Consider the following 22,886-nt stretch of genomic DNA (forward strand, 5'->3'; position numbering starts at 1 on the left):
ATTGCAGGGAGACTGAGGCCCAGAAAGGGAAAGTGCCTTGTCCAAGGTCACACAGCTGGAAAGAGGCAAAGGTGGGACCTTTGCCTAGCGGAGGGCCTGTCTGGGAGGGCCCCGGGGTCACTTCTGGCCGTTTGTGTGCTGGAAAGCTTGCTGTCTGGGAGGCAGAGTTCTCCTCTGAGCCTCAGTTTCTCCACCTGGAAATGGCTGCCCTTCCAACCCCTGTCTGTCTACTAGAGTCCCTGACTGAGTACTTACTCAGCGGTGGGTGGTAAGGCTCTCTTCCCATCCTCTTTTTAGTGGTTCTGAAATCCAGGTTACACCCAACCGACATTTTCTCCACCTTGTGGCAAAGGACTGTGGGATCTGTCTACTGTGCTGGCCAGAGAGGACTTGGGGGGCGGGAGTCTTGTAGGCTGAGGCTAGGGATTGTGTTCCTGGGCTGGGGTGAGGACTGTGAAATCCTGAGTGGTCAGCAATGAGTGCCAGTTATCAATATCAGATTATGATTGCCACTTAGTGATTATGTGACCTTGGGTGGGTCCCCTCGGTTCTTTGAATTTCCTTTCACTCAATATCAAGAAAATGGGGCTATTCACGCATACATTGTAAGTTGTCACAAGAATAAAGGTGAAGGCTGAGGCTTGGGGCTGGTCACATAGCAGGTGATCATTACACAGACATGGTTGTTATTATTATTGCTATTATAATCACCATTCTCCCTACTTTTCCACCACTGCATTTCCAGGCCCCTTTTTTGAGGATTGTGAACTTTGACTATCCAGAGCTTTAATAGGGGGGATAAGACAGGAGAATAGGAGGCGGGAGGCTCGAGTTTTAATCTTGGCCTGGCCTGGACTCACCGTCTGACCTTGGGCAAGTCACTTGATTTCACTGGGCCTCAGGTTCCTCCTCTCCGTGGTTGGACGAGGCCAGATTTACAGATTCACTGTCACGTGCTAATCTGGATGGATTACTTCTGGCCACCGGGAGCATTGTGTTGAGCAAGACTCTGAGGCTGTGTCTGGGTTCCTCTGGACGGAGTCTGCAGTCGATAAGCAATGTCTGCTCAAGGGGAAACAAGTCTTGGTGGGAGCCCCAGGTGGTTGATAATCCTAACCAAGATGACCCTTGTGGCTCCTCCGGCCCCAAATTGACCTCAATCTATGGAGCCTTCTTATTTGAAAAATGACGGGGGCTTGCCTTTCGTGAGAAAATTGGTAGTCAGGGCAGTTGGGGTGAGACTTTGTAGATTATGAATCTAGACGAGCACTGTCAGATAGGACTTTCTGTGATGATGTCCCGTATCTGCACTGTCCAATACAGTGACCAGTAGCCACAGATGGTGTTGAACACTTGAAATGTGGTTAGTTGTGAAGGGGGAATTGATTTTTAAATTGTATTTCATTTTAAATTTAAATTTGAAAAGCCACTTGTGACCAGTTTTAGATTCCCAGAGCCCCTGAGCCTATAGGAAAAAGGAAGGTGTTTCCAGATGTAGAGTTGGTGGGCCAAGAGGGGAGACAGGATGACAGTCTTTAGGAGGGTAGGAATCAGTTTTTAGTCTTTCCTTCCCTCCTTTTCTCTCTCTTTCCCCAATCCCTCTCCCTTCCTCTCTGCCTGATGTGCAGCAAAAGTAGAAGAGTTTTTGGAAACTGCCTTGGCTTCATCCTGCCTGGTCGCTCACTAGCTGTGTGGCGTTGGGCAAGTCACCCTACCTCTCTGAAACCGTTTCTGCATTCTTTATAAAGGAACAACATGTGTACACACAACCAGCCAAACAAAAATGCAACGGCAAACACTTAAGGAAAAAACAAGGGACTAATAGTCCCTCCCTCTGAAGGTCAGCAGGAGGCCCTGATGCAGTTGTATAGATGAACCGCTTAGAAGGGAGTCTGGGATGTGGTTCCCTTCCCTGGAAAGATGGAAAAAAGATAAGACGGTGTCAGAGCTTTGGAGGGTAATCAAAGTGATTGCCATGCCTGGTGTCAACTTAAAACTCATCCCAGAGGTTACCCCAGTGGGTCCAGACTCGGGGTCACTAGGCAGGCACTGTGGGCTGGGTGGGGGTATTGGATGGGGGAGGGCCTCCCTGGGTCATATCCTTGGGGAGGAGAAAACTCCTGCATTCGTCAGCTGACCCTCCCCCCCCCCAAGGTTTTCTCTCTATTAAGGGCACTTGCATCTTAGAGTTTTCTCATATTGAGTTGGGGTTCTAGAGAGTCAGTGGATGTGATTTCTGGATGGTCTGTGGGAGCGTGTGGCCCCTCTCAGTACACTTTGAGGAGGAATTGTGAGCAAACCTCCCAATGAAGCCTTTTATTATTATTTTTTAATATATCTTTATTGATTTCAGAGAGAGGAAGGGAGAGAGAGAGATAGAAACATCAATGATGGGAGTCGTCATTGATCGGCTGCCTCCTGCACGCCCCCGACTGGGGATCGAGCCCGCAACCCTGGCATGTGCCCCTCCCTATGAAGTCTTGTTTCATTGGTGCCCAGGAAGCCTTGAGAAGCCCCTACTCAGGCTGGTGTGCAGGCCCAGGTGATGTGGTCTGAGTCTTCCTAATTTTAGTGATTTTTTTAGGGTTCGTTCCTGCTCCCAGGAATTGATGCAGTCAGCATATATTGGGTGAGAGCCTACTATGTGTCAGCTGCTGGCACCACAGTGGTGAATAGGAGAGACAAGGCCCCTGATTTCGTGGAACTCACATTCTGGAGGCTGTGGCGGAGAGCAGGAATGATTATGAGAAGTTGGGGTTAGCACCGGGCGTTGAGAGGTCTGGAGGGACCTACCTGGGGAAGGAGGCCGTGGAAGAGTCAGCTAGGTGAAGGAAGTCACCGTACTGGTCGAGCAGGAGGGGAGAGCCAGCCGGGGCAATGGTGCTGCCGCTTGGTGACTGTACTACAAAGTGTTGTCAAACCTTCTGAGTGAGGAGAGGACTGAGTGCTGGCTGGGCAGCCAGGCTTGAACCCTCTGATCCGGTCTTCTTCTGCCCCTGACTTAGCCTTCTCTGGCCTCAGTTTCCCCAACGTACAGCACCAGCCAGCCCAGTGTTTCTAGGGCCCAGTTCTGCCTTCCTCAGAGGACCCCAGGGACAAAGGGCTGTGATCTGTGCCATGGGAGGAGAGGTACTGGGTCTTAATCCTGCTTCTCTGTGCCTGAGACATAGGCCAAATCCGGAAAATCCTTCTAAGAAGTGGGGTGTGGGTGTTGCAAAATGTGTCATGTCTCGTGTTCTGGGGAAAATGTGACAGAAGGTGAGGCCAGGGCCGATTTAGTCATTTATCCCTCACCTGTGCCCATTTCTTCCTACGCGCCCTGCCTGGAAGCAAGGTGGTAGCCCCTGCCTTCCCTGGGAGCCCACACCCCACTTCCCAGATCCACCCCAGAGATGTATACTCAGGGCGCTAGCAGGCGCAGTGGGAACATTAGGGACAAGCCAATCCCCTCTCTTGCCTCCAGGGTACAGATTAGCCAACATTTCCCATCAGTTCACAGCATAATTTGGGGTAGGGACCACCAACCTGGATGGCCTCTTAGGGCAGAGTCACAGGCCTGGCATCTGGGACTCCCGCTGCTTACAAAGGGGATGGCAGACCAGAGAGGGCAAGTAATGCACCTGAAGTCACACAACCAGCTTCTGGCAAAGTTGGGCCTCAGTTTCCTGGAGTAGGGGAGGAGAGCCCAGCCTGGAGGGAAAGCAAATTGGGTGTTGTTTGTGGCAGACACACCTACCTCTCTGCAAAAAACCGAGGCCTGATCTGTTGGAACCCTTGGGCGATGGGGGCTGAGCTAATGGGCAACCCTGGAGCTTTGTTCCTTATTGTTTTGAAGGGAGTGACCAGTTCCTTCTAAGCCCAGACTAGCTTCTGCTGCCCCACCGAGATCAGGGGGACTCTACCCAGGCGTTAAGAAGGCACAGGCTCTGGATTTACACAGACCTGGTTTGAATCCTGGCTCTCCAGTCTCTAGCTCTGTGACCTTGGCCCCCGTAGGGCTGTGGCGGGGATAAGTGAGATCAGCCAGTGAGCAGACCCTGGGCAGCTCCGATCCTGCTTGCCCGGCCTGTCACTGTCCACTTTGCCCATCATTCTGTCCTTCCCTGGGTCAAGGCTGAGCGAGGCCGTGCAAGGAGTGAGCCCTGAGGCCACCCAGCTCCCCTGGCCTGACATGTCCAACTTTTTCTTCCTTAGAGAGTTTACCTTTTTCCCCTTTTGCTGCATTCATGGACACATTCTGAAATGATATTTCTTTTTTTTTTTTTACAACCCTCACGTTCCCCAATCAATGTTTTAATGATTTTAAAGTAGGGAGGCAGGGGGTTTCTGCTGTATTTGGAGAAGGGAGACCCGGGCCCCAGTGAACAGGGAGGACATTTCTGATTCCCTGAGGGTCACAGCGCGAGTGTTCGCAGATCAGCGGTGTGGTTTACACATAAACACATATCTAGGGAGCGTGTATTGAGTGCCTCCTGGGTTCCTGGCTTCTCCTTCCTACTTGTGTGAACTTGGACAAGTGATGCCACTTTTCTAGGCCTCAGGTTTAGGCAAACTATCAGGAAGGAGAAAACTGAGGCTTGGAGAAGTTCACGTCCCCAGAGCTGAGGCTAAAACCTGGGCGCTCCGGACTCCCTGCACAGTGCTCTCTCTGCACGGACACCACTGTGGACGCGGTCAGGAGGAAGGTGCAGGCTGAGGGGTCTGTCCGCGGCCCCCCTCAGCCTGTCACATCTCGGCAGCAGGCAGACCAGGAGAGGCCCGGGGGGTGCGCAGGGCTGCATCTGTCACAGGTCACTGGCCACGTGGCCGGAGGCACCAGGAGAAGGAGTCCAGCCGGGCTCAGGCTGGGGTTAGGGGCCTGCCCCGTCCGTCCTGTGGACTCCGGTCCTCGTGTGCCACCCTTCGTGTCACCTCCATCAGGGCTGGGGAAGGGCTCGGAATTCAGCCCCCCCCGCCCGCCCCCAGCGCTGGCCGCCTGCTCCCAGAGATGCTCTCGCTGCTCCGCCTCAGTGGAGCCCTCAGCCAGTTCTCAATCTAAATGACAGTCGCCCTCAGCCAAGTCAACTCCAATTAATTTCCGAGGGCGTCCAGGGGCCGGCCGAGCCTCTCGCAGACGGAGCAGCTCTAGCGCCTGGCGTGAGCTCCTCCACCCTTGTGGGGCCCGGGAAGGTGGGGTCCCAGGGGGCCCCTTCCAATCATTGGTGGGGAGCCCTCCCTGCCCCTCAGGAGCCCCCGTGCATGCCGTGTGTTGTCCCCTGTCAGATGGGGCTGATGTGGAACCTCTCAGGCAGCACCCATGGGGAAAGCATTGAACGGGCCTCGGGTTTTGTCTTTGGCTACTCTGTCACCTGGGTCATTTTTGTCCCATTGGTGAGCGTCAGGGCCCTTTCCAAAAGTTAGAGTGTTGACCTCAGAGAAGGAGAGGGGAGGAGAGGAAGGGAGATGACAAGAGACATAGAGAGATTGAGAGAGCGTGGGGGGGTGGGGACAAGACAGAGATGGAAAGAGGGAACAGGGAGGGGTAGGACCTACCACTTTGGTCCATGACATTTTACTTTTTCATGTGACTTTGATAAAAACCAGACACTTTGGCCTCAGACAGATCTGGGAATGACCCTGTCTCTGCCATGGGTCGGCTTTGTGACTGGACCAGTGACCTCAGTTTACTCTCCTGTAAAATGGGCTGGAGTGTGGGGCCCTCTCTCCCCGGGTGTTAGGGTGACCTGATGAGAGCAAACAAAGCCTGGCCTGTAGGGAGCCCAAGGTCAGGGTTCACTGTGACAGCCCTGGAGCTGACAGGCATAGAGACGTGGTCAGGTCCCTTTTTCTGTTTCTCAGTTGTCATGGTGACGTCATTGCTAGAAGTTGATGGGAGGACAGAGAAGGGGTGGGGGATACAGATAGAAAGCTGGGCTGAGGAGTGGCCAGTCCCCTGACCCCTATGAAATGCCCAGGTGGAGTGTCACTCAGGCTGCCAGCTCTCTGTCCCTGATCCCTGGTTCCCGGGGCTTAGGTTAAGGCATCTTAGTGTCTCTCATTTTGGGAGGGCCCCAACCTTCTGTCTACATTGAATGTAAAATCTCATTGCCCCAGTGGGATAGAGTCGGGGGGTTGTACATCCATCTACCACCCTTCATTTTGGAGAGGATCCTAGAGAGCCCTGGCTGGTTTGGCTCAGTGGTTAGAGCATCAGCCTTTGGACTGAAGGGTCCTGGGTTCAATTCTGGCCAAGGGCACATACCTCGGTTGCAGACTCAACCCCCAGCCCTGGTAGGGGTGCATGTAGGAGGCAATCAATCAATGTGTCTCTCTCACATCGATGTTTCTTTCTCTCTCTCTCTCCCTTCCACTCTCTACAAAAAAGCAATGGAAAAAATATCCTTGCGTGAGGATGAAAAAAAAAAGAAAGCCCAGAGAGGGGGAGTGACTTGCACAAGTCACACAGCTAGCAGGTGAAGAGCTGGGATGAAAATATATCATTTATTAAAACATGTAACAAATCTTTATCAGATGCCTCCTGTGTGTCAGGGACCAGAGAGACAGCTGGGAGCCACATGGGTGTCCAGGCCGGGCTCCTCTGATCTTCCCAGGAGGGAGTGTTATCCGCTTCTACAGATGGGGAAACTGAGGCTCAGCAGGTTGAACTTGCGCAAGGTCACAGAACTGGTGAAGAGTAGAGTGGGATTTAAATCTAGGCTTCTGAACGCAGACTAGGGGCTCCCCCAAAGCTGCCAAGTGTTGGGGAGGAGTCGAGTGGGAGTTTGGCTTTGCCGTTTTTCTGCTTGGTTGGTGGCTGTGTAGGCCCCCTTTGTGCTGCCTGACATTTAGCGTAGATTTTCTGTCTCTGCCCCTGAGCCTAGAGTCGGCGAGTCCCCGTCTACCACATGGCCCAGGATAGAGCATGGCCAGGCACTGGGGTGGGGTCCTCCTTGGTGTTGTGTGGCCCTGAAGAAGGATTCCAAATGGGTGTGGGGACCAGTTTCACTGGGGTTGGTTCCCCCACATCCCCAGCAGTGGGTTATTGGAGATGGGCCTCAGTGCTGTATAAAAAGCCTTGTGACTTCGTTTACCACTGGGCAGGACACTTCTCCTCTAACAGCTGGTGACCATTACCTGGTGTGATAGAACCTGGGGTGATTCAGCAAGGAGCTGGATGCTAGCGTTATCCCATTTTGTGGAGAAAGAAGCTGAGGCTCAGAGAGGGAACGTGACTTGACCAAGGTCAACCTGCTGGGAAAACGTCCTAGGCACCTAGATGCAGACCTTGGTCACCTGACTTCAAAGTCCCCCACGATGTTTTCCATCTTTGGCAGCCTATGGCCGAGGGGCTCTGAACTCAGGACCTCCCTCTGCCAGGGTGAGGTGTGTCAGTCTCATTACCATGATGGGGGCTGGGGGCGGGGGTGCCACCTGAGAGCAGGGAGTGGGGTTCGTGTATATACCTCAGAGTAGGGGCGTTGGAGAAACATCGACACAGGGCTGACAGCCAGGTGGGATGGTAGGAGTGAGCAGGGATAAGAGGGGAGGGTGTTCCAGGCAGAAGAAACATCAGGACCAGAGGTGCGGAGCTGGAAGGATCAGGGTTCCCACGAGGGACTGTATAGCTGGGGCACTGAGAGATGAGGCTGGAAAGAGACTAGGTCATGTGAAGCCAGGGACTTTATCCTGGGGGCACTGGGGAGCTATGGAAGGTTTAAGCAGTAGAGAAGGTCTGCTCTGGCTGGTGCTTCAGGAAGCTCACCTGGCTCACAGGGAAAATGGGCTTGGGGACCAGCATGGAAGCAGAGATAGTAGCAAGGCCACTGTTGCAGGCATGAGACAGTGGGGACCTTGACCAGGGTGGGGACAATAGAACAGGAAGCAGCCTCTTCCTTCCCTGGTACTTGGACTCTGGGGCATGGGAAAGAGTGAAGAGCAACATTCAAGGCCCAGGGCTTGCCTGGGTGCAACGCCCAGCCTTTTTTGGAGATGAGGGATAGCAACCACGAGAGTCTGGGGACACGATGCGTCTGAGGGACCTAAGGGACTCCCAGGCTGCAGGACAGAGGTGTCGAGAGGACGTGGTTCAGCCTTGTGGCTCCCAGGCCTGCCTGTGCTTCTAGGCCCAGTGGCCCAGCCCCCCAGCTGAGTGGCAGCTGTCACAGATACCAGCGTCTCCCCCGGTCAGGTCCAAATAAAGAAAAAACCAAAATACATTTCCCTTTGTCGGAATCCAGCGAGGGTGAGTGGGGCGAGAGTCATTTGCTATTGTGTTCTGGGGCCCACACTGCTCCTTACATAAGCTTGGAGTTAAAAATACACACGGAATTCTAATTCGCCTGCTCTGCCTGGGATCGCATCCCGGGTACCCAGCCCCCACCCACCAGTCTCGGAGGGCAGGGGTGGGGCGGGCCCCTGGGACCCATGGAGATGAAGAAACTGTCCCATAGCACAGAGCTGGCACATGGCAGCCCTAACTCTGGCTGCCTCCAAAGCCTGGGGCTGTTAGAGAATAGTAAGTAATAATCTTGAGAGCAGCACACCTTTTCTGCAGGTTCATCATGTGCTAAAGTCTTCACCTGCATTATCCGATTAATCCTCCAGTGGCCTGTGAAGTAAGTTCCCATTTACAGCCAGGTTCCCAGCTTGCCCAGGCCACACCCCACCGTGGATTAGCACCCAGGGACTCCTTGACCTGGGCACTAGTTGGAGCCCACTTTTGACTCCCACCGTCTCCACCCTTCCCTTTGGTGGTGGGAGGGGACAGGAGGAGGCCAGGCAGGAGTCCCCTTTCTGAGGGTTGGGGGACAGAGCAGTGGCTGCAAATCCCACAGAGGTAGTACTTCATGTGTGGGGAGGAGCAGCTGCCCCCAGCGAGTTCACCACACCTGAGCACGTGGCTCCCCCACATTGGAACCCAGTCCCAGGAACGTTGAATGCAGAGCAAGGTGGTGACAAGGCCTGTCTCGCTGACTTGAAAAAAGAAAGAAAAGTTGGCCTCCTGGGTGGGCTGCATCTCCAGAATTGAAATTAACCGTGAGATGTCCCCAGGTAAACAAATGCGTGTCTTTTCCCTTCTCCTTTCACCCTGGTCATGGCCAGCAAAAGGGTCACTGAGCTGACCCTATGGGTCCCTATTCGGGCCTGCAGGCTGGTCAACAGCACAGGGCTGTGCCAGGCTCCCAGCGTTGGCAGGAGCGCGCTCCATGCTCGGCGGCCTGCTAAGCCCTTTCCTTGGATCATTCCTCCTCACTGCCTCCGTGGCAGCCAGTTCTGTTATTTCCCCCATTTCTTGGACTGAAGTTCTGAGAGCCCAGATGATGTGAGCAGAGTCCTGTGCGCCACAAGCGGCAGGCGCTATCCCTGTCGGACCCCGTAAGAGAACTGGAATCACCTTCCTTAGTCACGCGCTCGCTTTTCTGGCCCTGCTGTGGCCCTCTCCTCCCTTTCATGGAAGTTACTGTCCCCGTTGCGGATGGAGAGGCGCTGAAGACAACGTATCCGAAGCAGGGCTCGTGATCTCAGGGGGGTGAGCAGGAGGCGGACGGTACCTCCATAGCGTGATGCAAAGCTGGTGGCAAAAACAATTGAGAAGAGAACTGTGGCATCCAGCGAGGGGGTGTTGGGAAGGGCTGGAAGGATCGGCAAGGACTTGTGCACATGAAGAAGGGGGGAGATTATGTGATGACTGATGTGGTCCCTTCTGGCCAACAGGAGGGTGTCCTTAAAACTACCCGAGTTCTTCCTTGCTGGGTACACGCTCTATCCTGTGAACTAGAAACCCCTCACCTCGGCCCCTGTGCCACCTGCTCGGGGTGAGGCACAGTCAGGGTGATACATTTTGAGTTGATGACACCCCTGCCTCCCTCTGGGACTGGCCCCTCCACCCCCGACATGCACGATATCATCAGCTTCTTTATGGTCTCCCCCAGCTTCTCTGCACAGGGAACAACAGGAATCACCACCCTAAGTTATAGATGGGGAAACTGAGGCCCTGCGGTTAGGGGCCAGCTGCCCAGGTATGGGGGATCCAGGAATCCACCTTGACCTGACCCACCGCTAAAAATCCTGGGCCGAAAGGAGAGGGCAGGCCTCATAGGTGGTAACCTGGCCCCAGGAGACCCCTGGACAGCTCCCTGCTCCGTGGAGCCTCAATCTTCCCATCTGTCAAGTGGGGGTGAGAGTCACTTCACTGTCAGCACGTAGGCCCCAGCTGAGTGCCTGCTGTGTGCTGGGTGCTGCTCTGAACATACCGAGCCTGCCCCTCCCCATGCAGCCACAGTCTTATGGGGGAGGCTGACAGCTAACAAGTGGAAAACATGACAACACCCATCAGGTTCCATGGTGTCTGCCTGTGCCAGCGCTGAGTAACTCCAGGGTCTCCCCCCAATCCTGGGAGGTAGGTGAGGGGGAGGTTTATCTCTGGGTCCTGGCGTGGGGGGCCAGCGTGCCTGCCGCCCCAGGAGCAGAGACTGAGGGCCTCTCGGGAGCTGGGGCAGGCCCTGACTTGAGGCGGCTTCCGCAGGACTGATTTATCGGCAGCCACTCAGCAGCCTGGGGGAGCCGCGGTCCTAGGGCGTGTTGGGTCCCCCCAGCTGGAATGAATCCGGTGGGAGGATGAGTTTGGTCATGCTTGGGTTGTCAAGAACTGAAGAATAATATTCTCTCTTAAAAATATTCCCCGTGGATACCAAACTCTTGCTTGTCCCAGGCAGAGGCTGGGGAATCCTGCACCAGTGCTCTGTGACGTCAGGCAAGCCCCTCACCTTCTCTGAGCCCCAGGGGCTTCCTTGAAAGTGGGGAAAAGGGTCACCCAACTGCTGGGCTTGTGAGGGGATGGAATTAGATAAGTGTTCAGCTGTGTGCTGATTAAATCCACCTTACGTAAGAAGAGCAACTGTCTTGGGTGTTGGCGTAGAACTTACTTCTGAGTCATCTATAACTTGGGAACAGAGTATCTTTAGGAAATCTGGCCGTTTCGGTCAGTCTGGCACCATCACTCAGCAAACCCAGGTCGCAGAAAGAGTCCCTAAGTCTCCTTGTAGCTCAGAAAATGCTGATGCCCCTTCACGACCCTGGTACTGCAGCCTCAGAGCAAGGGGACCAGATGGCAGGAGCTTGGGTCTGGGTCTTGTTTTTCTTTAGCGGTGCAAACATTAGCAAGAGGTTTCTTGTCTGTAAAATGGGCACACGTGTTGCTGTGTTGGTTCCTGAAGATCATGTGTGTAAAGTGACGTGAGGAACCCCTTTCAGAATTGCTCTCTTTGGCAGACGCCGTCCCTCTTGCCAATCCAGATCTTGCAAGGCTTGGAACAGAATGCCTTTGGGGGTGCTAAGCAGTGGAGTGTCACTGGGAGCAAGTCAAGCGTAGGTTTGAAAGCAGAGGTGTGAAGGCTGCGTCAGCATTGCTAGAATCCAGGGCTTGCTGTGCGCTCGGGACCCTGAGGCTGATGCCACTAGCTTCTGGGTCATCTTCTCCCCGGGGAGCCTGGCTGCGGTGTTTGTGGCATCCCAGCTTCACCACTGCTAACCAGCTTTGAGACCTCAGGTTTCTCCTGTAAAATGGGATGAAGACGCCAATTTGATGGACAGGAACGTGTCTGTCTGGCCATTCCCAAGAAGGGGAATGAGGCTTGGGGGCTTCTAGATGGCTGCAAGGACCCCTCACCTTCTGACCTCCCCAGATACTAACAACAGTCCCAGTGGCCCTCTCTGGGGATCTCTCTGTATACCAGGCCGTGACAAGGCCCCAAGGGAGATGACATCACCCTGACTTCAGTAATGAGGAACTGAGCCTAGAGAGGGAAAGTGGCAGACACCTAGCCACATAGTGGTGAGACTGGGATTCAAGCCCCAGTCTGAGACTCCAAAATGACTGTGCTATGACTGTCTCCTGGCCTCCTCAGCAGGAGGAAGACAGTGTCTGCCTTGTTTCCTGCTTGATCCGCGGGGCTAGCACCACACCTGGCACATGGTGGGGACTCCATAAAGGCTTATTAATTGAATGAATGAGGGAAGGAGCAAAGGAGAGAACCTTCCTCCCCAGCCCCAGCTCCTCTCAACATCCCAAAGCTGAGTGTCTCTAGGGCTCCAGGGTGGGGGCCCCAGACCCTGTTAGTCACAGCCCGGCTTTGGCTGCCTGGGCCCGTTCTTCTGGGAGGATTTTCTCAGCTCCTGAGGGAGGCCTTGCTCTTAATCCCAGAGGGTGAGATGGGTGAGGTAACTCCTGCCTGGCACAGGGCCCTGGCTGGGCCTGCGCAGCATACTGAGGAGGGTGGGCCAGTTTTGGAGTTCAGTATCTGGGTGTGCTCTCTTGGCCCAAGCTGAGCCCTCACCCCCAATTCCAGCTTTTCTCACATCTACTGAATCAGAAATTCACCATCAGCCCATCTTCAAACCCAACTGTGCCCCTTCCTGGCTATGTGACCTTGGGCAGGTCACCCCTCCTCTCTGAGAGTCAAGCTGTATAAAAGGAGGTTAATGAGAATATTCATCAATATACAGTGGGTCTAACAGCAGAACCATTGGTCACCAGCCGCAGTAAGTTAGCAATCCTCCAAAATGACACCTCCATTCCTTCCCTCCTCAGAACTCCCAGTTCTTGCTCGCATTGAGTCTAATTCATACTAAGGTGTGAATGGCTGTCAAACTACTTTCCCCTTCAAGTGTGTCTAACCCAGACATCACTATGATCTGTGGTGTTTCTGGTGCTGTGTGACTGAATGAGAAGGAAATGGAGGGGATTTTTCACTAAGGGGGTAGGGGAGGAATAGACTCCCTCACCCTTACCGCCCAAAGTCCCTTTATGCAGCAGTTGGGGATGGGCAAAGGGCAAAGGGGGAATCCGAACTTTTAGTCTTTACTGCTCTGAGCAATTTGGCTCCTTGTTAAGGAAGTTCCCAATACATAGTAGACCCTTAGCAAATGTTTTTCTGGAAGATGACAAGAGAATTGGCTGTGGTCTGGACCTGGACAGTTTTCCTGCCAGCCTTTCACTGCATCTAAAGAACTCCTACACATCCTTCAATGCCCAGTTCAGATGCTCCTTCTCCAGGAAACCTTTCCTACTTTGTTCAGGTCCAGTGAAACTTTTGGGAACTCTAGTTCATCAGAGATGGGCAAACCCTGTCCAACAATCCTATTTCCCAAGGGTGGAAAATTGTGACCCAGGAGGATGGCTTCCCTTGCCTGAGGTCTCACAGCCAAATCAAAGGCAACAGCAGGGGGATTTTACCTAAACACCTCTGGACCTCTTCAGGAAGCCTGTAGGCATGAAACGAGAACACAGACACTGCCTCTCTTCTCGTGCCTCTCCCACTCTGCCCCCAGTCGGGCCTCCTGCGGAGCCGAGCTTGCTGCTAACATCCTCTCTTCCTTCTTTCCCTGCAGCCCATGACCTCCCCGCGAACAAGGCCTCAGCAGCCCAGCCTGGCAGCCACTTGCAGTGCCTGTCTGTCCACTGCACAGACGACGTGGGCGATGCCAAGGCCCGAGCCTCCGTGCCCACCTGGCGGTCCCTGCATTCTGATATTTCCAACAGATTCGGGACATTCGTGGCCGCCCTAACTTGAATTGACGAGAATGCCCCCTCTCCCGCCAGGCCCTTCCCTCCCCCCTCTCTCTCCCTCCTCCCCACCCCCGGACCCCCACCCCTCTTGATAATTTGAAAGGGCCACTATTGCTGAGTGGATGAATTATTTTCTAGATTGGTACCTGCTTAGTGGCATATGGACCGGAAAGGGTTAATTTAAAGGGGAAAAAAAAAAAAACCTCAAAAAATTTTTTTAAAAGAGAAACTCTGTCTGCCACAGTATGTTACCAGTGTTAACCCTGCTGCAGTTAGCAAACTTTTGCTTAAGCCTTTCCCTGCTAGATAATTCCCGTTTTTCTGTCATCTTGGCATACGTTTTTTAGATGACCTCTCTCTTTGTTTTATTTCCACGCTGCTGTATGTCCAAGTATCGTTACTTCATAATCAGACAAGAGTTGCTTTCCTTTTTTAATCTCTTTTAGTCTTGCTCCTCTCCCCACCCCCGCCGTTTTTTTCGCTTTTTTTTTTCTTCCCCTTTTTTTCTTTTTGCTTTTTGCTTTGTTCACTGCTTATTAAAATGGAAATCCTGGAGCAGAGTAGTTCTGGAATATTGCCGGGTGAAAGTCAAATTGTCATCACAATATTATATATTGACATCCAACTGTCATCAGGCAGGCAGGAGCCAAACAATGAATGCCCCCCTTAGGTATTCCACCGGGGATTTTGTTTTGTCTGTTGCCTAAGAAAATAGAGAGAGAGAGAGAGAGAGAGATTTTCTTTCTGACAAACACACGCGCAGCCTCCAGCTCCCTTCTCTCTGCCGCTGGAAACTGCCCCTCTCTGCGATCGAGGTGATGACTGTGTGAAGGAGTCAGAGAATCTGACAGTGGTGTTTTCTCTCCTTTGCTGGGCCTCTCCTCAGATGCCGGGGCTCTGAATTTTCACGCTATGCTGAGCAGCCCCGGCCTGCGTGGGGGATGGTGGCCTTCCAGTTTGCAGAGTCCGTGGGGCTGGGGGCTCCAGACTCCAGCTCTGCTGCAGCCAGGCTGCTGGGTCTTGGGTGCTGGAGTCGGGAGCGCATCAGTTCTTAACCCTTGATCTTTCCTGACAAGCTGTTCCTAGCCCTGCATCCCTAGGGAAGGAGGGGGGACTTGGTGGATCTCCCCCACCTTTCCCAGTCGGTCCCTGCTCCCATCTATTTTATCACCCCCAACCTGGGCAACCCCCCGCCCTGGAAGGGATGAGGGAGCCCCAGGCTCAGCTGGCTGAACCCCCCTCTCCAAGCCTGGGAATAGCTCTTGGCCGGGTTTTGCAGACTGCTGAGGGCCAGAGCGGGGAGAAAGGGAACATAGCTCATGACTTTGATACCCGGGCCTTGTTTTTTGAACCCTGCAATTCCCCCCCCTCCCTTTTGATTTAATCTCACTCTATTGCAAAATTAGAGCCACATCCCATGTGTCTCATGAAGAAATGACTTCTCCTTTGAGAAGTGATGAGGGGCGGCTGGGTGAGCAGGGCTCCTGGACCCAGTGAGGCATGTTACCTGGTCCTCCCAGAGCGGTGGTTACCAGAGGCTCACGTTGACAGGAGCGGGCACCTTTGGGTGCTGTTGATGCCTACGAAGGGCTTGAATGATTTATGGGGGGATGGGGGGCACTGAGACTCCAGGGTGGGTCAGACAGGAAGTGGTGGATATCACTTCACCCAAATCGGCGACCCATATTTTATTTGTTTTTGTTAGTGACCACGTCTTAATAAATTCCCCAGTCTGAGCCTCCCCCCTTCCCCCCCAGGTCCTCAGTTTGCAGACCTGGCTTTTTTTTTTTTTAGCAGGTGACCTGAAGGCTTTGGGCTCACCATACAACACCCACATTGTTTATTTCAAAGAACTTTTCAGCCAAGGGAGAAGAGCGTCCAGAAAAATCTCGCTCTTTCCATAGCCCCCTCCTTCTTTCCTTCTGCCGGCCTTTTTGGCTCAGGTCAGAGTCTGGACAGTGTGAGGTTCTGGCCTGGACAGTCTGACCAGGGGCTGACCCCCGGCCGGCAGGAGCAGGCGGTGTGAACTGATCAGAAGGAGGTGTGAGCTGATTCAGTTCCTGAGCTCTGCCGCCAAAGGAGAGAAAAGGGGAGAGATGTCCCCCCTCCTGCCCCCCAACCCTGCCACCAGCTGCAGGAGAATCAGCCAGTCTGAGCAAAGCCCCACGCCCCCTCTGATTCTGCCATGTACAGCTGTCTGAGAGCTTCATCATTTTATTTTTTTAAAACAGGAACGATTTCTCCTTAATTGCTTAAGGCCGGGGAGCCAAGTGTCTTGACTTCTGTCTTTGACTTTCCCTGTGTTGAGTCCATCAGCACTTGGCCACCAGCTAGCTCATGGTCTTAGCAACCTCGGAAACCCCTGAAGTTTAAAACTTTCTCGCTCCCCATGACCCCAGAATGGAACAGCTTTAAAAATAGCCTTAAGCAAAAGGATGTTATTTCATTAAATTTGGTTAAATGGAAAGAATAAAAGCAAATTAAAAACACACCCAGCCCACGAGACTCCGAACACTGGTAATTGGTACTGCATAGCAAACTCTTTGGGAAAGAAAATGAAACGTTATTGCACATGTAAAATATGAAAACTTAACTCTGCTGTGTGTTAGGCAATCCTGTAATCTTTTTTGACTCTTAAAAGAAATTCATTTCTGAAATGCTTGGTTGGAAGACTGTGACAATAGCTCATGAAATTGAGTGTTATTTTTTTCTTTCTTTTTTAAAAAAATATGTAAAGTGCAGTCTTCTGTATTCATGCATATTGTATATACCTGTATATGTTTTCCTGAGCAGCTAAATAACAATAAATATGACGTTAATGGTGACTGTGGTACATTTGTGGGTGGGGCTCGCTTTGTTTTTCCCCACCCCTCCCCTTTGTGTGTAGGTCTTTTTTTAAAATCCACAGGGGATGGGAGTATAGGCCTGGATGCTGCAGTGTCTGTGTGTGAGTGTGTGTGTGTGTGTGTGTGTGTGTGTGAGAGTGAGTGTGCATGGGTGTGATGATGGTAGTCCAAGCGGGGTAATCCCAGGATTTCTCCACTCAGCATTATTGACATTTGGCCGGGTAACTGTGGTGGGGTCTGTCCCGTGCACTGTAGGATGTTGAACAGCATCCCCGGCCTGAAGATGCCAGTAGCATCTCTTCCCCTTACACCCCGTCTCATGACAATAAAAACATGGGGCAATGTTCCCTGGGAGGCATCTGAGAGCCACTGGTGTCTGATTAATGCAGGAGGGGAGACCCAGGTGGCTGTACTGTGTAATGGTTATTTTTTGGGTCTTAGAGTTCAGTTTCAGAAATCAGTAAGCTTTGTATCCTCCTGCACATTATGCCACTTCTCAGTTCCTCTTTTTTCCTGCCTGTGAAATGGGTCTAACTTGTGGAGTTGTTATAGAAGACAATACAGTATGTGTGGACACAGCACATAGGAGGGCTCCAAATGCATAAATGGTTAGTGTCGAGCCATGATCAGAGCATGGCGCAGCCGACAGCGTTTTGGAGTCTGTTTATCTTGGGTGGGTTGCTGCTTCCTCCGCTTATAGCCATGGGCTGTTGTAGACAAGTGGTTTTCACCCAGTCTCCATTTTCTTGTCTTGAAAATGGAGCAAATAATATCTAGCTTGAAGGTTTCTGTGAGCACCAACCAGCCCTGTTTCAGGCCCTGTAGAAGCTCTGGCTGTCCCATGGGCCACCCTGTAGGCAGTAGCTTCACTCTGCCACCTGCAGTCTTAGGCTTGAGGCCACTGCAGAACCTTAGTCTACAAAGGGGAGAATGGAGGGAAAAGGTAGACAGGTTAAAAGGGAGGGAAATATGCACAATAGCCCAGGGTACAAAGGATGGAAGATACTCTGAGAGATCCATGAACCCCATGTAGGAGGCTTGGGGAAGACTTCCTCCAGCAGGTCATGCCCAGGTGGGGTTTTGAAGGATGACTAGGAGTTCATCCTATTCATCCCAGTGTATACATTGACCCTAATTTGGCAGAAAATTTTGTTGTATTTCTTCTCTTCAGCTTTTAAAGTTTTCTTTATATGTACAATGACCTATTTGTCAGAATAGAAAGTTTTAAGGACAAGGCCTCTATATTCACTTTAATTTGGTGGAGCTTAAAACTCTCTTTAACCTTTAAAGGTCTCCTGCTCAAAGTGACAGTGGTATATGATCATGTTCGGTACCCAAGGAAGGGAAGAAACGTGAAAGAATGATGAGCCGTTGGTGTGGGCATTTGGGAGGCTAGAGGTTGGTGTGAAATGAATGGATGAGTGAGTGAATGAATTCACCTCTCAGAGGACCCAGGACCAAATGGGGCTCATGACATGGGGCTGTCACATCGGGATGGATATTGGTACTGGGGCTCCAGCAGCAGGCTGGTACATCTTGCAAGTTGGCCTTTTCATGTTGGTAGAGAAACTCCATCTTAACCAGACGTCCCACCTCAGAATGGCTGCCTCCTTCTCAGGCGCCCACAACTCCAGAGGGCTGAGAGGCTGTCTCATGGGGGGGGTGGAGGAGGAGTCAGGGGGCCCCTCAGCCCTTGGAGAGCTAGGGGCAGGTGTAAGAAGGGTGCCCCATCCCGCTTTCTTTGAACAAAGATTAGAAATATTCACAAGACCCGAGTGAAACACGGATTTCTGTAACTGACAAGGGGATCAGCAGGAAGGACCTCACCTGGAGCACCCCAATTGGGTGTTGTGGAGACCTGAGCTGGAAGTAATTGAGGGTGAGTACAAAACTCTGCAATCACATATTAACACAGTGCGATAGGATGGATTTAAGACCCCGATTCTGCCATTATGTCCTGTGGGCCTGACCCAGGAACCTTGGGAAATTTTTGTTATTGATATGAAATTTACACAACACAAAATTCTCCATTTTAATGATTTTAACATGCACAATTCAGTGGCTTTTAGTATAGTCACAGCGTTGTGCAAACACGATTCCTATCCAATTCCAGAACATTCTTATCGCTCAAAAAAAGAAACCTCATAGTCATTTTCCGTTCATCCCAATTATCCCCTTTTCTAGCCCCTGGCAACCACTGATTGACTTTCTGTGGCTTTGCCTATTCTGGACATTCCATATAAATGGAATCCTCCTGATTCGTGGCCTTTGGTGTCAGACTACTTTTATTCAGCATAATGCTTTCAAGGTCCATTCTTCTTTATGGCTAAATATGGCTCCACGTTTTGTTTATCCATTTCCCAGTTGATGGAAGTTAGGGCTGTTTCACCTCTTGACTATGACACCTAATGCTGCCACAGAACATTCGTGTACAGGTCTCTGCGTGAACACACGTTTTCAATTCTCTTGGGTATGTATACCTGGGAGTGGAATTACCTGGCTGCGTGGTAACTCTGTGTTTAACTTTTTGAGGAACTGCCAGCCTCTTTCCACAGCAGCTGCACCATTTTACCTCTCGGAAAGAGTTCTTTGTTTATATAACCCAATGGTCCCCAGCCCTTTTTCACATGTTAAAAATCGAGGGATAATTTTTATACAGTGAAATGCACAGTTTTTTAAAAAATTGACTTGAGAGAGACAGAAAGAGGGGAGAGAAACATCGATGTGAGAGGGAAACATGGATCGGCTGCCTCCTGTATGTGCCCCAACTGGGGATTGAACCTGAAACCTGGGTATGTGCCCTGACCAAGAATTGAACCCACCACCCTTTGGTGTATGGGATGATGCTCCAACCACTGAGCTACACTGGCCAGGGCTGAAATGCACAGCTCTTAAGTATATAATCTGCTATGTTGTCACCAATGTCTACACGTGTGCAACCGAAACCTCTGTATAATTTTAATATTATACAATAGGACAAGCTCCCAGAAAGTACCCGTCAGCTCCTTTCCAGTTAACAACCTACCCCTAAAGCAACAACTGATTGTATTTCTATCATCATTGATTAGTTTTGCCTTTGTTCTTGCATCTTGAACGTCATAAAAATGAAATCACACAGCCTATTGATGGTTTGGGGTTTCTGGTTCGATTTCCAGCTTGCTGGGATAGCGAGGGGACTGTGAATAACAGTGCTGACTGCCATTGATTGAACACATGCCCAGAGATGTCCCCTCATTTTCTGGAATTCGAACCCAGGCCTGACTCTCCATCCAAAACCCTGCCTGCTTGGTCATCTTTTATTTGTACCTATTGTAGGGATTTGAGCAAACAGGGATAACCTCCCAGCTCCCAGCAAGGCCCTGTGGCCTTGCTTTTCTAGGGAGAGTGGGAACCCAGGAGGAACTGGAACTGGGATCTGGCAGGATCCCCTTGCTTGTCCAGGGAGGGATATCAGCCTCATTCTATGATATGGGAGGTGCTGGGAGAAGATAGGGGCTGGGTGGCAGACAGTCCATTAGCTCTAAATCCTGCTCATTGAGTGGGTGGCTGCTCTCTGAGCCTCAGTTTCTTCATCTGGAAAATGGGGCCAATTTTAGCCCCCACCACATAGAGATGTAAGGATTCAACGTGGTAAGGACTTTGCACAGGAGCTGCTCTAAGCAAACATTCCATCCGCATCAGCTGCTGTGGTGGTAGAATTCACCATTACGTGCCTCAGTTTCTCCCTGTGCAAATGGAGGCACAATAATTAATAACAGGAAACACTTGTGTGATGAGTTACAACAGCAGAGGAGGCAGGCTCTCTGATGAACCCTATTTTCCAGAGAAGGAAGCTGAGACAGAGAGGTGAAGCCACGTGGCCAAGGTCACCTGGGCACCTGGTGGCAGCTCCTCTTCCGAGGACCGTGAGGATTCAATCATGCTAAGCACAGGGCCAGGCTGGGCCAGCTCCCAGTGAGTGACACAGATGAGGCTCACAGAGGCACCACCATCTACCTGAGGCCACACAACCTGCCAGTGGCAGAGCCCGGGACCAATTTGGGTCTTTCAGTTTCAAGGGGCCAGGTCTTTTTTGCTCTCCCTGCTCTGGTCTGTGCCCTGCGTAGAGTAATTGCTGGATAAGTACTCTGTTCCCTGCCCTGGGCAGAGCCCAGGCGAATCTTCTCCCATCCTTTCGGCTGCTGTTGGCTAAGGAGGCAGGGAGGGGGGCTGGGGAGGAAGAGGCTTTGATTTTCCTGCCTCCCTTCGCTTGACCACAGGTATGGGCTGTGGGCTGAGCCAGAAGGTGCCCCTGGCAGCTCCCCTCCAGCCCTCGGACAGGAGGGAAGATGATGGGAGGTGGCTCCAGCCCCTCCTCTTGGGGCTGCCGTCCTGCGAGGCTGGCTGGCGGTATGGAAGCTGGGGGGCCGCAGGGACCGCCCGGATCAATGCCACCGTGAGCTGTGGCTGCGGCCTTTGTTCTTTTCGTTACAGCCCCTCCCCATGGGCCGGAGGAGCCTGACCCCACGGGAATCTCACCCGCAAGATCGCATTCTTCCTGGTGGCTCCCGAGCCCCCTCCAGCTGCCCCAAGCAGCCCCCACTCCTCCAGCCTTTGTTCCCAGGAGGAACCCTCAGGAGTTCTGAGCCCCTCAGAGGACAAAGGGCCCATTGAGGCGCCAAGGCCGGGCAGGGGGGGAGGAGAAGGGTGTGGAGGCCGAGTGGCTGACAATAGCTGACAAGGCTGGAGCGCCCAGGGACCAGGTTCAAATCCTGCTCCTGCTGCACAAACCCCGCACGGCCTTGAGGACCTTGCCTCTGGGAGCCTTGATTTACCCATTTGTGAGATGGGGTGACTAGGGGATGGTGAGAGTCCACAGTGGCTGGACATTGCCTGCAACTGTTATTTTCATAATGCATGGGGTTGAATGTTGTTAATACAGACTCTAGATGTGGAGTCTGGAATTCTGATTTCTGGGCCAGGATAAGAACCCCAGCTGGCCTATCCTGGTGACTGCTGACCCTTTACAGTGGGGAGGCAGGTGGTGGCCAGGTCAGCTGCGGATGGGGGACCAAGGGCTGTGGGCCGCAAGCTCAGACTTGGCTTGGCCGGCCTTCTTGCCAATTCAGGGCAGGCCGGCTGCATAGTTGGCGGGGCCCAGTACAAAATTAAAATGTGGGCCCCTTGTTCAAAAAGCAGGACCCCCCCCCCACACACACACACAAAAAGGCACTAAAATATAAAGCTTTTCTCTTCCACAGTCTCTCCCTCAACTTATGGAGTTCCTTTTTGCTATTTAATGTGGCTCTAAGTAAAGAAATTAAATTTTAAAATTATTAGCATGAATTTCACCCTTCATCTGCATATTGCACAATACCAGCTTTAAGTACAAATATGAGAGCATTTAATTCGTGTGTGGAATCATCGAAATTACACAATTTGTATTTGTAGTTCATACATGTATTTTGTTTGAACCAGAACAGTGGAAACGCTGCTCATACAAACCCAAACATTTTTATCTCACGTCTTGATACACACACATTCTAGCAACACTCAACCTTCCACTTTCCTTCCCTTCTATGTCATCATTTCAGCATCAGTAAATACAAATCAGAAAGGATACCATAAAAAAAAGAAAGAAAGGATACCATAGAGTTTCTTGGTTGTTTGGGTTTCCTAGAGTATCTTCTTTCTGCATTAGAGGTAAGTTTGGGTGGAAAGGGGCGCCCCTTGGGGCTGACAGCACCCCCACTTAACCTTAGATGCAAACTGCCTACCTCGTACTTGATTTACATCTCACCAAACTCCCACGCATAGTGGGTCCACTGGCTTCTGTGCTCAGGAAACAGCAGTGGACACGAATATTGCATGTCCTTCATTGGCTCCCATGCATGCTCCAGGGCCCAGTGGGACTTCACTTACAAAACACCAAGTTCAAAGATAAAACTATCAAGACTTTTAGACGGTGACAGCAAAGCATGAACCCAAGTGTGGGGCCCTTGTGTGTGTTGGGTCCTGTGCACTGTATGAGTCACATGTCCATGAAGCTGGCAGCTACAGCGTTTATCACCACCCTTACAACACCTTGGCCATGCACACTTGCTTTGGCATTTATAGTCTAATGATGTTGGACTAAGGCTCAGAGAGGTTGAGTAATTGGCCCAAGACCACACAGCTGGGAAGTTCTAGAATTTAAATACTAAGGGTACTGCTTCCTTTTCAGATGGGGAAATTGAGGCCCAGAGAGGGGCAGGGTCCCTGATGAGGTCATAGGTGGCCAAACTAGGACCTCCCTGGACCACAGTTTCCTCGTGATTGGTTTAGAGGACATCAGATTTGTCTCATGGGGATGGAGTGCTGGTTAGGAACAGAAGTGGAATTGGGTTTACAGAGTTCAATTACTCCTCTCTCTTCTGCAATTTTAGCACTTGCTCATTCACTCATTCATTCATTCATTCAACAAATGTTAGCTAACTACTTACTATGTGCCAGGCAAGACTAACCTGGTTGAGGAA

The 22,886-nt window shown here is 51.8% G+C and overlaps 1 protein-coding gene across 1 annotated transcript in view; it reads left to right on the forward strand.

Moving 5' to 3' along the window:
* Positions 1-16,371, forward strand: part of MN1 (MN1 proto-oncogene, transcriptional regulator) — a 43,959-nt gene extending 27,588 nt beyond the window's left edge. The window contains exon 2 of the mRNA XM_081123487.1: positions 13,369-16,371. Within this exon, the coding sequence (XP_080979613.1) occupies positions 13,369-13,550 (182 nt within the window). The 3' untranslated portion in view covers positions 13,551-16,371. The remainder of the gene's footprint in view (positions 1-13,368) is intronic.
* Positions 16,372-22,886: the final 6,515 nt, after the last annotated feature.

This window comes from Miniopterus schreibersii (genome assembly GCF_964146895.1).
Source record: "Miniopterus schreibersii genome assembly, chromosome: 20".
Taxonomy (NCBI): Eukaryota; Metazoa; Chordata; class Mammalia; order Chiroptera; family Miniopteridae; genus Miniopterus; species Miniopterus schreibersii.